The sequence below is a fragment of the Phascolarctos cinereus genome, unplaced genomic scaffold (assembly GCF_003287225.1).
Source record: "Phascolarctos cinereus isolate Bilbo 61053 unplaced genomic scaffold, phaCin_HiC Scaffold_726;HRSCAF=1367, whole genome shotgun sequence".
NCBI lineage: Eukaryota > Metazoa > Chordata > Mammalia > Diprotodontia > Phascolarctidae > Phascolarctos > Phascolarctos cinereus.
The window spans coordinates 82,526,371-82,543,902 of NW_027556098.1; the positions used below are offsets into that span (position 1 = coordinate 82,526,371).

Consider the following 17,532-nt stretch of genomic DNA (forward strand, 5'->3'; position numbering starts at 1 on the left):
AGGAGTCAGCTGAGCAGCAAGATGTCTCTCAGGGAATTCACGGCAGGCTCATTATTTTCCTGTGGCCAATCTCTCAATGTTTTTCTCTCACAGGCGAATATCAACATCCCAATGGGAGCCTTTCGGCCAGGAGCAGGACAGCCTCCCAAAAGAAAAGAATTTTCTCCTGAAACAGATGAGGTAAAGCAAAGTGAAGAAAAGCGTGGGCTGAGACGCTGTTTTGTGAGCTCCATCTCTTGCCACTAGAGGGCAGCAGAGGCCGGGAGCTTGGCTATGGAGTCCCAGTTCATTCTGGGCCTGGGACAGAATGAGAAAACAATCTAGTCTGGAGACAGCTCCTCCATCCGTCTCCTCAATCTATTCAGTGGAATGGCTTTTTTTCTAGTATCCGGCTTAATTAGTTTTGAGCCTGTTTTCCTGTGCAATTGTATCTCAATGCCTAGTTCAATGCTATGTATGACAAAAAGATTCCTTAAATATTTGTTGTTTGATTTGTGGGCTGGTTCATGGGGGGAATGTGAGCAGAGAGCTTGGAGGTTCATTTTGGTTTTTATAATTATATTCAATCAATTTGCTGCATTTGCTCCATCTTGGAAGTTTGTATCTATCTGAGTGGGATGGACTTAGGGCAGCTTTTTAGGTTAACCCTAGTGGGGCATGTAGTAAGCAAACAAAATTGTGTGGGAGCATTAAAGAAATAAAAAAAATTTAAGTGTATTAGGTAAAACATTTCCTTTCCAAAACAACAACAACAACAACAACAGTGACACTTTTGCGATGAACTCTCCCAGATAATCCTCCCTGTGCCTTTCCCCCCACTTCCTCTTCTTTACCAAGAAATTGCTCAGCTAAAATGGAGGTCAGAGTATAGAGGCTAATAATGAAGCCAAGATGAAGGTTCTTTGTTTCCTTTTAAATGTTTACTTCTTTCCCTCTGTGTAACATCCCCGATAAAATTGGGAGAGTTTGTTTTTAAAGAAATAATAATTTAAAATTTTTAGAAGCATTTGCTGCAATAAAGCAAAGGAAATGGAATCTAATGGGCCCATAGGGCAGAGCAGATAGGTATTAAAACTTTTTTTTAAAGGTTGTTTTAATTCCTGGACCAAGTGGTTTGATGTTGAATACCAAATACCAAATCTGTGGTTTCTAATAAAACTTTATTCTCTGTGTCCAATCTTTTCCCTATGAACATTCTTGAAGTGGCTTTAAGTTCTAGTGCCAAAGAGAAATAAGCAATTTAGAAGAAGCAGTTGGAGGATTTTATTTCCATGGCCAGAGGCCCAATCCTCTCCATTTCTTCCATGTCCAGGCCCAGGGTTCCCAATGCTAACTAGACATTTGAACTGGTGCAGATAGATAGATGGATAGATAGATGGATGGATGGATGGATGGATGGATTTATTAATGGCTTACTTATAAATACTTACTACGCACTATGTACTGTGTCAGGTGCTGGGAATATAAAAATAAAAATTTACATTCTTAAAGAGTTTACATTCTAATAGGGGAAGGCAAAACATAAAGAGTGGCTGGAAAAGGGGGAAGAGAGAAGGGTGCCCATGAAAGAATTAGTATGGAATATCTCAGCCTAATCTGCTTTTGTCAATATTTTTGTTTCTCTGATCTACTGCATTGACAGTCATTACTATGGTGCTTCTGACCTCAGGTCATGAGACTAGGGTACTGAAGCCTCCTCATTACTCACATGTGTGATCACCCTAGTTGCCTGGGGAGATATGAAACTCAAAGTCTTTCACTAGGCCACTGGAGAGTCAAGACAAAATAGTTTTCAGGGGCATGTGGAATAGTTTCCTTCCTTTTAGGGATCCCTTTGGCCTGGCAGAAGAGAGGAAGGTTAAATTTCAATGGCAAATTTTGGTTGCTGTTAAATCCCTCCGTAGAACAGTCATCACTGTCATTGTGTACAAGATGAACTAGGACAGTTTTCATGGGAACAGGCTGGTTCACCTTCTAATTTAACTGTGAAGATGAAAGACTGATTGCAAAGGAAAAAAAAGCTAGTTACTTGTAAGAATAAAAAGAAACTAGCCTGAGGTAAAGATTATAATGAAAAGAATAAATACTGGGACATCAGTTATAAGATAGCTCATTGGGGTGTGACAGACTTGGTTTTCTTGGTATGCTTTAATTCAATCTCTTGGCTAAATTCCAGGAGTAACAGGTAGGATTATACCACACCAGGGCATTGCCCAACTTGGGAACACTTGGACCATGGCTGAAAATCTTTCCCTGCTCATTTACTTATGAGCAGTTGTATAGGCATTTTAATGACCTATAGGGTGATATCACTCCAGAATCCCTTTCAGTAGTTGTGGAAGTAGCCTTCTTTAAGGGGTCACTTATTTGGCTTTTGTTGGCCTGACAACTCTAGGGTCCTACATGAAGGAATTTCAGACACTAGAAATAGCACACTGACACTACAAATATGTTCCCCACTCACTCTACTTTCCTTCCTCCCTTTATAGAGCCACATTGTGAGAAAGCATGCAATAAAATGCTAATAGATCTGCTTTCTTTGAGTTTACAATTCATTTTTATTTTACGCAATACCCATCCAGAGATCAGATCATACTCACAAAGCACAAATAAGATTAATTATAACAATGAAAACCAAAGATAGACTATTCAATTTAGGTCCTTTCTGTTGAGCACCCACAGGGGACAATGATGGGGCACCAGGCATCGTTTACATTTATAATGTACTTTTCTTCTAAAAGATTTCAAAGCAAACTCTCCCAATACCATGCTTAGGTACATAGTGAAAGTGATCTTTTCCATTTGATGGAAAGGAAGTGGTATTATTATCCTTTCACTACCACACAGAGTCACTAACAGAGAAAGACACAGAATCCATCAATTCTTAATCCACTTGAGGTTATCCATTAACTAATATGGCTTTGTCTATGACCCATAATCTCTCAGATTCCTAGAAAGGAGACAGGGTTGCATGAGATGGTGGAGGTATGAACATTATCTGGAAGTTTCTTCAGAAGCCTACATTACATAGAATAGAAGTATCTCCCTCTGTGTGCTGTTGTGATTCTGTATTACATCATAGGAACAAAGCAGCGTTTGCCCTAAAGTCAGAGAACCTGGGGTCAAGTCCTACCTGTGATACTCCTTGTATCACCTTAGACAAGTCATTTACTCTCCTAGAGATTCAGTGTCTTCATTTGTAAAATTATAGGGTTGTATTAGATTAAAAGTTCTTAACCTAGGGCAAATATACTTCTTTTAAAGATATTTCAATAATTGTATTTCAATATAATTAGTTTCCTTTATAATCCTATGTATTTCATTTATTTAAAACATTATCTTTTTAAATAATAATTAATTAAATTTAATTAATTAATTTAATTGTAATTCAAAACATTATTAGTTATTTAAAATATTTATTGTTTATTTAAAACATTCTGAGAAAGGATCCATGGTCCTCACCAGTTTGCCAAAGGCATACATGATACACAAAATGGTTAAGAACCCTTGGATTAGACAGTTCCTTCTAACACTATGAGACATTTAGTTCATTAACTGATTATTTTGCCTTTATGATGATAAGCAATTGTTTTCAATTAATTTTGTCAAGTGATTGTGACCTGGTTGCTCTCACTAAATTTACTGAAATGATTGTAAATCAGACTTTGTTTTGCTCTGCCACATTTCCACAAAAATTCTGTCACTTGGTTCTTTTTTTTTTATGAGACAATTGGGGTTAAGTGACTTGCCCAGAGTCACAAAGCTAATGAGTGTTTTGTGTCTGAGGCCAAATTTGAACTCAGGTCCTCCTGATTCCAGAGTCAGTACTCTATCCACTACACCACCTAGCTGTTCCAGGTCACTTGGTTCTTGATGGAACAATTAATATCTTCCCTAAAACAACTGTCTTCATTAGATGTTTAGGGAAGTATTTTGCCATTAGTGATTGTAATTTTACCCTTATTATCTTTCTGTGATAGTTTTGGTACATCCTAAAGGTGGAAAGTTCATTTAATGTCCATACAAAAACATTTCTCAGTTGCAAAAACCAGTATGCAGACCTGTGTTGTGGCTTCACATCTCTGGACTTCAGTTTCCTCCCATGTAAAGTGGAAGAAATAACTTTGGGGGAGAGGCAGCAAGTTTCTTGGAAAGAACATTGGACTTGGAATCAGGAGACTTAGACTTGAATTCCCACTCAAAACCTTATCCTTTATATGTGGATGGGCAAGTCACCTAATAGTTCAATGCCTCAGTTTCCTTATCTATAAAGTGGGGCTAATAATATTTGCCTTACCTACTTCACAGGGTTGTGAGGAATGTGCTTTATAAATTTTAACACCTGATCTAAATGTGATATGTTTTTTCTAGAATGAGCCTAAGCACTCTTCACATAGTAGGACTTATAAATTTATTGAATCATATTGGATTTTAAAGTCCTTGCCAGTTCTAAATGTGTGTGATTCTGTGAATGCTTTATAATGAAAGATTGCACCATGCTGTGTTATGGACAGGAATATCCCTAAAGCTCTGAAGGGTATAAAGTATTTTTCCAGCCACTGTAATCCTTTTTGGCTGGGAGACCAATGGTTATAGTGACTTTGGAGAGGGAGGTAGAATGTGCCCTGTGGGGCTACATTCCACCCTCTTTGTTAGTTCACAATTCTCATGGCTGGCCAGCTGCCACAGCTGTGATAAGGTGGGGTAGGGTGGAAGGGAGAGATATTTCCAATATTCCAAATTCCAAAGTGGTTTCAGAACACATTTTCCTTTAGAAGTAACATATAAAGAATAGTTAGGTCTCAGTGACATCATGGACTTGGTTGGGTGTTGTGAGCTTGAATGGGAATTTTCATTTACAGCATGATAACTATGGTAAAAATGTAGTCTGAAGCTCCCCAAACCAAAGTATAAAATGGCTGTTAATTGTCTATCTATCAGGTAGTGCTGTGCAGTTGGGTGCTCAAATGTATCTCATGTATACATGGCATGAGCAAGGACAAGTTATTTAAACTTTATGGTAGAACTGAGTTTTAAACCTAGATATAATCTCTGCATCCAGTACCCTCTTCCTGGTGCAGATCAATACCCATACTTGGATGGGAGAATAAATAGATGTGAATAATTTGTTCCAAAGGTTAAGAAGGCAACTAAAGCAGGTGCTGTGGAGTGCTTAGAGCTTGGTCAGACGTTGAAGACATCAAGGTCATCCACTGAATCCTGGGCCTTGTCCTGACTGTTTTCCCGCCACTGGACTGTGATGACTCTTAGAAAAGAGAGTAAGGCTTATGACTTTGTGCCTCACTTAAATTCAATTCAAGCTTAAGTCAAGACATGATATCATTGGTCCTCTTTGAAAATAAAGCCTGAAGAACTTGGTCTGAGACCAGATTTGAACCCAGGAAGATGGGTCTTCCTGACTTCAGGCTCAGCACTTTATCCACTGTGTCATCTATGAATGTATGAATAATAAGTAAGATAAACTAGCGGCCCCTAAAATAAAGAGGCAATTTTGTACTTACAGGTATCACCAAAACTTGAGTGAGATGGCTCAGAGGTGTGCTGAAGCCAGCTCTCACCATTTTCAGAAAGCTGATTGGATCTCTGTTCCCCCTACTGTTAGTGACCTAGTCCCATAATAGCTAGAACAGAAGTACCAAACATTTCCTCCCAACATCTGGGGCAATCTCTTCAGTATACCAGGTCTGTCCTTAGGGAGAGTGGGTTTAAACTTAGCACAGTTTCTACATAGGTTTGATCCTATCAGATTCAAAATAGGCACATCTCCTAACCACGGGCAGGATTCCAAAAGTCATCCTTTGGGGCACTGATAATGGACTATCTGATCTCTAACAGACTCTGTTCCCAGATCTCCTGGTGGCTTCATCTTCTGACCTTTAGAAATTTACAAGGAAATAGTCATCTCTAATCTTCACTTAAAAGCAAGAAAGAATAGACACAACAAAGACAGAAGCAATAGCAGGGCAATGCACTCTCAATTTCATGCCCTCTACTAGTTGAGAGAGGGCCTGAAACCCTGCCTCACCCAAAGGGATTCCAGCAGTTCATTCACATTCTCCAGTGTTAAATAATCTAGAAACAGCCCCCAGTAAGAACATTGCCCTTACTGACTAGGGTCTTTTAAATTGCCATTTAAATTTAGATTGGCTGCATAGTTAACCTACATCTGGTAGACCAGAAACATTTACAAAATATGTGCATTTTTCAAAATCTGTGTGGGGATTTATCAGCCAAACCTTCTGAGCATACTTGGGCTCACTGATGGGTTAGTTCCTCATTACATCTTCATAATACTTTCATTCTTCAAAAAATGGAGGAAGCAGCAAGGGGAACTGCTGTTCTGAACTTGATTTTGACTAATAAAGAGGAAATAAAAGTTGAAATAAAAATGATGGGAATGTTGGAGAAAGGTGACTGCTTCATGTTAGAATTTTTTGTTGAGGGAGAGGAAAGCTGAGAATAATCTGACACCAACCCTAGATTTTGGGAAAGCATACTTCAAAGGCTTTAAGAAAAAGGGGTTAGAATTCAGAGGTGAAGCCAGCTCAAGAAGAATGGGAAGCTCTCAAGAATGCATCATTTTTAAAAGAAATTATTTATTCTGAGCTTACGAATGCTGGCTAAAATGATCATCTTCACATACAAAATTGAACCAGAAAAGAAGATTGTACGTGAAACCACAAATCTCTATTATGCAGTTTGATTTTCCTTTTAAGAATATAATAAATCCAATATGTAATTTCCAAAGATGTCCAACTTGTCTGTGCTGCCTTTTGTCCCTCCTTCTGATCTCTTTCACGCGTTTAAAAATGTTTCAACAACCATCTTGTTTTCCTTTTTCCTTTTGACATCTCTGTAGCTGGTTCTCCTCTCCTCTCCAGCCCCTCTAGTTGGAAAAAAATCCTGTAACAAATATGAAAAATCAAGCAAAACAAATTCCCATATTAGCTGTGTACAAAAATTTATGTCTCATTCTTCTAAATAGAAGGAGATAATATGTTCCAACACTAGTTTAAGGAATAAAGTTCTAAAGGCACGAAGAGGAAAAAATTCCATTGAGGTAGAAAAGAGGAATTATCTAAAGAGACTGATGTAGATGGATGCCAAAGAATTCATTGACCAATTTGGAGTTGAAAGACAAGTGTTGGTGATACAAGCAAGGACAGGTAATGGGAAATGACTATAAAAGAATGTCAGGGTACATAAAGGCAACAGTGAATGCTCTGGACAAAGGAGGCTTTTTTTCTATATGAAGGAAACAGAAGAAGATTAAAGAAGAGATAGGCTGCTGTTTATGTGGATAAGACTATGATAACAGTTGACAGAAGAGAAAATTACTCAACTACTGTTTTGCTTATTTTCTTTTCTGGGGAGAATAGTCTTTGCATTAGAAAGGACAGAACAAAATGTCTACTAGAGTATTTAACTTCAAGATAAATTAGCATATGTTAAGAGAATACTTAGATGCTCTCAACGAATTTAAATCATCAGGTTAAATATATTCCAGGGTGCTGAACAAGCCAATGTGATAGCTGAGGTGCTATCAGAAATCTTTGAAAGATCATGGAGAATGAGAGTGGTATTGATTTAAAGAGGTTGAAAATGTCTCAGCTTTTAAGAAAAGGAATGGAGTGGCATTTACAAACTATAGGTCAATCAATCTATAAACATATATTAAGAGTCTACTATGTGCCAAGCACTGTGTGAAGTGCTGGGTTGATGAGCTTAACTTCAGTTCCTGGGCATATTCTAGGATGTGTTACTAGATGTGTAGCTTGTGAACACATACAAAAGGCAACAGTGCTTAAGAAGTTTAAGAACATGTTATATCAGACCAACTTCATTGTATTTTTTTTAAGGGTTATTATACTGGTAGAACAGGAGAATGCTGTAGATATGATCTACTTTGATTTTAGCAAAGCATTTGACAGATACAGGTGGATATAGAATGGGTTAAATGGCTACCCAAAGAATAGCCATTAATAGATTCACATTGAGGGAGGTATCTTGTGGAGTGCTTAAAGTATTTGTTCTTGGCCTCATACCATCCAATATTTTTATCTGGGTAATGGATGAAGTCTTACATAGCATGTGGATTAAATATGCAGATGAGGTAAAGAAAGATCTAGGGGTCTAAGTGGATCACTTCTAGCAGGTTTAGAGGAGTATAGCCAGGATATGGAGAGGACTTCAGGCCATGACATAGGACAAATGGTTGAAGGGACTACAGATTTTTGGCTAGGAGAAAAGACTTCAGGTACTTGAAAAATTGTCAGGTGGAAGAAAGGTTATGCTTGTTCTTTGTTGTTCAGTCATTTCAGTTGTGTCTGACTCTTTGTGACCCCATTTGGAATTTTCTTGGCAAAGATACTGGAATAGTTTGCTATTTCTTTCTCCAGCTCATTTTACAGGTGAGGAAACTGAGGCAAACAGGGTTAGGTGACTTGCCCAGGGTCACACAGCTAGTAAGTGTCTGAGGTCAGATTTGAACTCGGGAAGATGAGTCTTCCTGTCTCTAAGCCTGGTGCTCTACTCACTGTATCACCTAGCTGCCCATACTTGTTCTGCTTGGCCCCAAAATCAAGAACTAAGAGTAGTAGATAGAAGTTGAAGAGAGACTGCTTTGTGTTTGATGGAAGGAAACACTTCCTAATAATTAGAATTCTCCAAAAGGGTAACCAAGAGCCTTGAGAGGTAATGGCTTCCCACCTCACTAAAGGTCTTCATTTGAAGCCTGAATGACTACTTCATGACTATCCTAGCAAGGGATTATGTAGATGAAATTCTTTGGCAGGAATTATTTGTATTAGGTTGCCTCTGAGGTCCTTATAATGTTGAACTTCTCTATCACCATAAGTCTATAAAAGAAATACCATCTGCCAATTTCTTGTCCCAAAACAAACCAAGATTTTAAAATTCAGATGAATCAAAAAAGTTAACACAAATGTTATTTTTTTTTCAAAAGATGAAGCCTTGTTAAATAAACAAAGCCCCCACCCTTACAGCACATCATTTAGATGCCTAAATTGAAAAATACCATTTTTTTTTTCGCATGCATCTTCATCTATTGAAAACAAAACTCTATATCTTGCCAAAGAAGAATACGATACACTAAGATTTAAATTCCTTGGAAGAAAAGTCCCATTCAGATATTAGATACTATTCTCATCATCATTTTTATTCTTTGTAAGTTCACATAACAGCTCTTTGCACATATAAATATAAATGCACATATTACTTTCATGTATAACGTTTGCAAATACATCATGGTGGAACGTTACAGTGATATGGAATGTGATTTTACCCAGGAGCTTAACAGGTTAAATTGGAAACATTTTTCTTTGCTTTTCATTTCCTTACTAAAACTTATGCCTCTTGAAACTGTTGAAACATTTTCAAGGAAGGAAGCATCATTCATGTCAACACTGTACATATTAAAAACCATCTTTACAGCCTGTTAAACATTCTTTTAAAGAAAATCCCCGTAGAATTTTCTAGGATGCCAGTTTCAGCAAGTGGTTTTTAAACTTTTCCATTCTTGTTTATAAATGTACATACAAGGGGAGGAAGCATAGTCCTGTGGCTCAGAGTTTATATACCAGTGAGAGAGCAATTATTTTCAAATGTGTTCTGTAGGTGTAGATTGTATTGTGCTATTTTGCTTTTGTGTGAGAGTAATGAATATGCTTGCTGGAGCAGCCCCAAGAGAATCAAAGGTAACACATTTTTGAGAGAAAATGCCATTAACCCTTAAGTACCTCAATATTTTATTTTTTCACTTAGCTTGTGAATTGGCCCCACTAAAGGGGCACCAATTCACCCTACTCTTGATCTGAATTACATTAGGACTGTTCACTGTAGCAATTTTATGAACGCTATTTGTGTGAATTCTAGGCATTTTAAAGGAGAAGGAGAATTAATCAATTTCTCCTATCTGTTTTACTTCCTACATTTTGTGTCAAAGGTCTCTCCAAACAGGTGATCATGTAATAAATCAGAGTCCATGCAGGGAGCAGAGAACGAGAAAACTTATGCAGAAGACTCGGGTGTCCAAATGAGATTTATTAGAGGGTGTTCTGCACGGCTGGTAGAGGCCACATGCTGGAGATAAGAGAGGTTGCAAATCTCTGGGTTCAGATTGGGGTGGTAGCATGGCAGTTCTACCATACTGAAAGAACAGAGACATGGCAGCTCCTCTAAAAGTGATTTTCTTGCTTTCCCTTTTTGTATAGGAAAAGTTTCATTCCCACAGCGTGTTAGTGGTGCTCCCTCACTTTTCAGGGGCATCAGGATGGTGATTGATAAGAGTAACAAGGAGTTATCTGTTATCTCTGCTTCTAACTCTATACTTTGGGATTTTTGAGATTGCAATTAACTGGTGGGGCAAGGGATGGAGAAAGAGAAGTTGGGGAAAGAACCTGATTCATCCCATGGCTAATTTGGGGCCTGTATGCTTTTTGTGGCCTTGGTCAGACTTCAGAGAAACTCTGTGCAAGTAGTCACAGGCTCCTACAAATAACAAAGGTGCAAAAGTTTACTCCTGGACTGAATTTCCTTTTTCAAAAAGTTATTCTTATTTTGAATTTTAAAAAAATCCATCTACTTCTATCTTTCTCCCATGGGCATTTCTACATACAGAATAGGACAGAAAAAGCAAGTTGTATATGACTTTGCAGATGCCTGTTATACACAGCTTGCTTTTCTTTTTAACCTGGCCTGAATTTATGATTTAACTCTTAACTCTCCTGAACCAGTCTCAAGACACTGCAGGAGTTAATATGGGATCTATGAGCTTAATTTTTAAAAATTAATTCTATTTCAACATAATTGCTTTCCTTTGTAATCCCACATATTTTATTTTACACATTTAAAAACATTACTCTGAGAAGGGGCCCATGACATAAGAAAGCATTGAGCACCCCTGCTTTTTGAATCATTCTAAGATGCTTTAAAACCTGGAACAAGTTAATACTGACTTATGACATTTTTGTTTGTATGTACATAGATCAGTTATGCGAACAGTAGCTAATATTTCAATGGAAATGTTTTTCACCAAGGAATTTAGAGAATGTTCTTAGTTGACAAGATGCCTCTGAGTTCCATTTCAATTGATAAAGTTGTATGTGATGGAAAATAATTGAATTTTTTAAAATTTAGGCCTCTGAACAGTGTTATATAAAGGTGAGTGTTATTTACTCAACTTATATTAGGGTGTCTTGCATCTATGAGATGGACCAGCAGATAAAATTACTCAGAGCTAGAATGGCCTCTTACACAGCATTCAAGCCAGTCTAAAACCATTAGATTGTGAGCTCCTTGAGAGAAAGAATTTTTTCTGTGGTTTTTAAATTTTTTATTTTTATTTTTTGGTAGCCCCAGCACTCAGCACAGTGCCTGGCATGTGGTAGATACTTAATAAATGGTAGTTGATTAGTTGACTGATTTAAATGCACTTCCTAATCTCAACTTCAATGTGTGAACCTAAAGGTGAATTTCCCTAAGTCATATCCAGAAACTAATCACTTTAAATGTCAAACAATACTCATTTGTAACATTATGTGGATACGTATTTGCTACTTACGACTTGTAGATTAACACTGTCAATTCTGTTTGTTTATTTATAATCTCAAGACTATGTCAATCTGTATCACTTCCAAACTTTAGTGCAAATTCCCCAGAGACAACATTTGGCTAAGTCCATACTCTCGAGACTTCTTTGCATCTACTGCATTCTATGGATTCTGTGTCTCAATATTAACAGATGCTTTTTGAACAACTACTGTATGCAAGGTATTGGGAAGAGATGCCTAGAGGGGGTGAGACATAATCCCTGTTTTCAAGAAGCTTAGAAAAGACAAGACATGAAAAGTTAAAAAAAAAATAAAAGAATGAAATACCAACATAAAGAAAAAAGGCGTTTGAGGGATAAGATACATAGGTACATAGAAAATGAGGTCTCTGAGTTCAGAAGGGAATAAGGTCATTGTAGACTGGAATTGTCTGGGATGGATTCATAGAAGAGGTGGTGGGATTTAAAGTCATTGAATGCCAGAGGTAGAAGGGATCTTAAAGGTTGTGTAGTTCAACCCTGTCATTTTATTGAAGAGGAAACTGAACTTCTTAGTGGTAAAGTGACTTACTCAAGATCACACAGTTTAGTAAGTGACTGAGCTGGAACTCTAGACTAGGTTTCCTGATTCCTAGTCCTAGCTTCTTTCTGCTGTGCCATCCTGCCTTCAAGTCTGGTCACTGCTCAAGAAATGCTTTGCTAGTCCTCAGGAAGTTAGCTAGTCCATAAAGGGAGGTTAAACCATATTGTGAAGGTTAATGTCAATTACCTACACGAGACTTTTGTTGTTGTTGAGTTCTTTGTGACCCCATTTGGGGGTTTCTTGGCAAAGATACAGGACTGGTTTGCCATTTCCTTCTCTAACTTATTTTACAGATGAAGAAACTGAGGTAAATAGGGTTAAGTGACTTGCCCAGTGGAACACAGCTAGGCTGTGTCTGAGGCCAGATTTGAACTCAGGGAGATGAGTCTTCCTGACTCCAGGCACTACATGAGACTTTACATCCAATTAATGGCAAATTAATGGTAAAACAAACAAACAAACAAACAAAAAAAACCCTGAACTTGCTTGTATCACAGCCATAGGGCCAATATAAGTTTCCGATGTCGTTGATATGCAGACACTTTTCTTTACAACTATTTGATTAGAGCATCTTCACATGTTATCCTGTCATATCAAGCCTTTCAAAGGATATAATATTACTTACAGGATCCTAGGATTTAAAGCTGGGAAGGACTTTAGATACCATCTGTTTTAACTCTCTCATTTTACTGAAGAGGAAACTGAAGTCCAGAAAAATGATGTGGCTTGTCCTTTCACTTTTAATAGCAGCATCAATAGAATTTATTCAAACTAGGTGTTTTTGATGGGCAAATTCAGTTGCAAGGGGGAACACAGAGAACAGTTTGACCATCTGTTTAGCCATGACATGAAAGGGAATTACCAGTCTCCCATAGAAGCCAGACCATGCCAAAACAGGGGTTGAAGGAGAAGTGATTCTCTAGGTGACAACTGAGAGGGTGATAGGCTCGGACAAGGTGTGGGTCATACTGTGGAGTAGTGGGGGCTGGAAAAGGACCATAAGGCAAGGCATAGGGACAATGATCACCATGGTGATGAAATTCCCTAGCCCCCAGGATTGTTGGCATCTTGGGGCAGAGTTCCAGTTTCCCTGTGTTAGTTACAGATCTGTAATTCACAATGACTTTTTTTTCCCTCCGCACTTGTTTATTAAATATTGCACAGGAAGCCCTCAAGAACTTCATGTTCATTAGGTCCATCAGTTGGACTAAATGCTTCAATATTTTACAATACGTATTATGAGGTGGGAAATGACAAAAAGTGTGGTACAATTAGAGATCATTCCCAGGAGTAATATGAACATGTACTGCATTTGATCTATAATAAATGCACAGAGAATTTTTGAATTAATCTCATTCTATAAGAAAGGGTGTAATTGTAGAGACAATGCAGTCTTTGAGGCTTTCACACAACCTCCCCTTCCCCTCCTCCCCCAGGAAAATATCAGGAACAATTGACTTATCCAGAGACGATGGTCTCAAGACGCAAAAACAGATATATTTTTGTATGTGGTCACTTTGAGGATTCATTTTGCTTAATTGTGCATTCTCTCTCTCTCTCTCTCTCTCTCTCTCTCTCTTTCTTTCTCTCTCTCCATCCCTCTATCTGTCTCTCTGTCTCTGTCTTCATCCCTCTCTCTCTTTTGGCATCAATATTGATAACTCCCCAGACACCCCCCTCCAACTGAAAGAGACAAGACAGAGAGAGACAGAGAGACTGGGAGACAGAGAGACAGAGACAGAGAAAACCATTGAAGTTTTTCTTTAATTTAAAAGGGAATACAAGGAAGTTCTAAAGAAAGTACATACAAGCAAGACAGTTTTCAGAGAAATGTGTGAGTCTTATATATTTAAAAATTTGACATGAAATGGAGATTCACAATTGCCAATGCAATTCTCTTTTTGTGTTATTCTGTGTAAATAAAAATGAACATTTTTTTATGTTCAAATTTTTTTTTAAAGAACAATGAATTTAGAGTCTGAAAGTATGGGGCTGGAGTCCAGGCTCTGACAATTACTGGGTGATCTGGGATGAGTCCCTTCACTTCTGGACACCCGGTTTCCACATCCGCAAAATGAGAGAGTTTTACTGGGTGATCTATAATAGTCTGTGATGCTTCTGGGTAGTGTAGCAGTGACCAGAGGAAGAATCTTGGCTCTCTCTTAACTCCAGTGACTTTTTTTCTCCATTTTTGTTTAGAGCCTCCCTTCTACTACAGAAGAAGGTACAGAGAAGAAGGTACCTCCAGGAGCAAAGAAACTGCCAGGACCTGCAGTTAACCTAACAGAGATCCAGAATGTAAAAAGTGAACTGAAATATGTCCCCAAAGCTGAGCAGTAGTCAAAAAGAAAGGTGAGCATTTTCTTAATTTCCAAAAACTTTGGTAAAATGTGGTTGTTTTTTTTTTTAAAAGCCAAGCTGGTGGTGCTTGGAATTCCAGACTTTTTTGGGGGGATGGATGGGGTGGGTGGGAAAGGACAGGCACTTCTGTCAGCTATTGATTGGTATGATGGAGCCCAGCCACTTTTCCTTCAACTGTTTATATATAGTGCAAAGGTATTCATGTGTGAGACAGAAACATTGACTTAGGTATTGGCTACATTTTCTTTTCTTCTTAAAAATATGTTTTATTGATGCTTTTTGTCTTTACACAGTCATTTCCAAACCCATCCCTTCAGACTGAACCCCTTCTTATGACAAAGAAAAATGATCAAAAGCATCCTTTACAGAAACTTTATCTGACAATATGTGCAATATTCTATCTTAGTATTTTATTTTATTTTATTTTATTTTTAATAGTATTTTATTTTTTTCCAATTACATGCAAAGAAAATTTTTTAACATTCATTTTTAAGTGACTTCCTTTTTTAATCTTTCTTTTTTAAAAAGATTTTATTTTTAATTTATGGAATAAAACAAGCATCCTAGTTAGTCCTACTATCAAGGATGTCCATGATCACTATTACTGTTTAATATTGTGCTAGAAATTCTAGCTATAGGAATAAGACAAGAAAAAGGAATTGAGAGAATGCCACCTCTCTGCTATGACAGAAGAGGTATGTTTCATTTCTTTTCATAGTGACCTTTACTGGTTTTTCCATTACTCAGGATTCAACTTCCTATTACTAATCTTTTCACTTATGTTGTTGAGGTCATTTTTCTCTTGGACCTGCCTTCCCTTGTAACACAGATTAAAAAGGAAAGAAAAAAAAGGCAGTCTAGCAAAGTCATCTAACACATTGACCAGGTCTGACAGTATATGCAATATTCTGTACCTATAGTTCTCAACTCTACAATGAATGGAGGGAAGCATATTTTCTCAGCTCTTCTTCACTGGGAAGACAGTGTCCACTTTCATTCATTATAATTACATACCATTCAGTTTTGTTTTAAAGTTCTTTCCATTTACATTGCTTTGGTCATTGTGTATGTTGTTTTCTTGGTTCTGTTTATTTTTCTTTATTATTTCACACAAATCTTCTTATGTTTCTCTGAATTCTTAACATTTGTAATTTCATACCACACAATAATATTCCATAACACAATATTTTTCAGTCATTCCTCACTCAATGTGGGCCTATTTTATTTCTCAATTTTTATTCCCACAAAGATTTCAACTATGAATATAGCTCGCTGTAATCACTTTTCTTACATAATTTCAAAATGAAATAATGGGGTTGGACTGCTTCAAAGCTCCACCAATTGTCATCAGTGTGCCTATGTTCCCAAAGACTCTCCAACATTAACTATTCCCATTTATTTTTCAACTTTGCTAGTTGGTATGGTGTGAGGTGAAATGTTGGAGTTGTTCTAATTTGCATTTCTGGATCAGTGATTAGGAGTGTGTTCTCATGTGTTCATTTATAGTTTGAATTTCTCTTTTTGACTGGCTACCTTTTTCATATTCCTGACATACTGATGAGCTTTGGAAGCCTCCATTCTTATGATTCTACATCTAGTTTTGGGAAGAGTAGAGAGAGAGAGGGAGGGAGGGAGGAAGGGAGGGAGGGAGGGAGGGAGGGAGGGAGAGAGAGAGAGAGAGAGAGAGAGAGAGAGAGAGAGAGAGAGAGAGAGAGGAGAGACAGAGAGAGAGACAGAGAGAGACAGAGACAGAGACACAGAGAGAGAATGCATGAGGAGGAGACTTAAAAAGATTTCCTCCCCCCCCCCCGACTTTTTTTCTTATACTGGGAAGACAAGGAATAACAACCTCATGTTTCCATTTTTCTACCTGAAAGCTGAGGATCAGAATTGTAACTAGAATACAGGTGATAACAATCCTCTGATTACTTTAGCAACTTAGATACATCTGAACTTAGCAACTATTTAGCAAAAATAGTCAAAATAGGAAGCTACGATATAGAGTATGCTTCCTATCCCTAGAGATCCCCACCTCCAGTGAGCTCTTCCCTGGCCCTGCTCCACTCTGCTCCCAGAATCCCCCCAGCAGCAATGTCTCCAACAGTGATCTCATGGTGGCCTGAGGTCTCTGCCTCTCTGTTGGAGGGCAGCGTCCCAGAGGACTCTCCCGCAGTAGAGTAATATGTCAGGGAAATAGAATGACAGATATTTACACACAGACCAATCCTCCAAAACAGTCCCTTGGCTGGCTTAGTCAGAGTCATAGGAACCTAGAATCAGAGCCCAGTCCCAGTTTATAGAGTCAGGATCGCCTCAGAGAACTTAGAATATGAACAGATGAAACACCGAGATCACAGACTGTGATTCTCTTTTCATTTTGGTTTAAATCCGCGCAACAGTAATCTCCTGCCTGGGGCTCCATCCAGTACTCCATCTGTGGATCAACCTCCCATGGACTTGAATGGGAATTCAGCCAGCAGGAGGAGCATGAGGCTCAAATCATTCTTTTCCTTTGGACATGTGGATTAAATTCTCTCTTTGTCTAAAATTTGCAACAAAACCATTTCTGACCCCGATGGCACTATTCCCTCTGCTCCCCAGTAGACCGAACAAATGAGAATCAGTCAGGTCACAATAAGAGAGGGCTACACCGGGTTAATAACAGAGGAATTTGTTCATTGAGTTAGAAAAAATCCCTCTCCTTCTGCTCCTAGAAATGGCATACATTGGCTTAACCTTCCTCGCTGATATTAATGAAGAATTTGCTAATTGTATAGAGGAATAAGATATAGAATGCCAAGGGTCCTGAAGTGAATTCATCATCTATTGGGAACAGAATTGGAACAAACATTCTGTTCTGACAGCATAGCTCAACCTGGCTTCAAGGAAGCCAAGTTATTTGGGTCACACCTAAACTGACTTAACTGGTGCATTTGAAAACATCCTCCTGAAACTCACTCTTTTTAGCCTAGAGAAAGAGAAAAACTGTTTTATGTAA

The 17,532-nt window shown here is 38.0% G+C and overlaps 1 protein-coding gene across 3 annotated transcripts in view; it reads left to right on the plus strand.

Annotated features, from left to right (window-relative positions):
• The window catches only part of SMPX (small muscle protein X-linked), a 93,336-nt gene that overhangs the window by 28,058 nt on the left and 47,746 nt on the right, over positions 1–17,532 (plus strand). For all 3 annotated transcript variants that reach the window (XM_020989902.2, XM_020989901.2, XM_020989903.2), the window contains exons 3-4: positions 94–180; positions 14,373–14,525. In XM_020989902.2, the coding sequence (XP_020845561.1) occupies positions 94–180; positions 14,373–14,513 (228 nt within the window). In that variant the 3' untranslated portion in view covers positions 14,514–14,525. The remainder of the gene's footprint in view (positions 1–93; positions 181–14,372; positions 14,526–17,532) is intronic.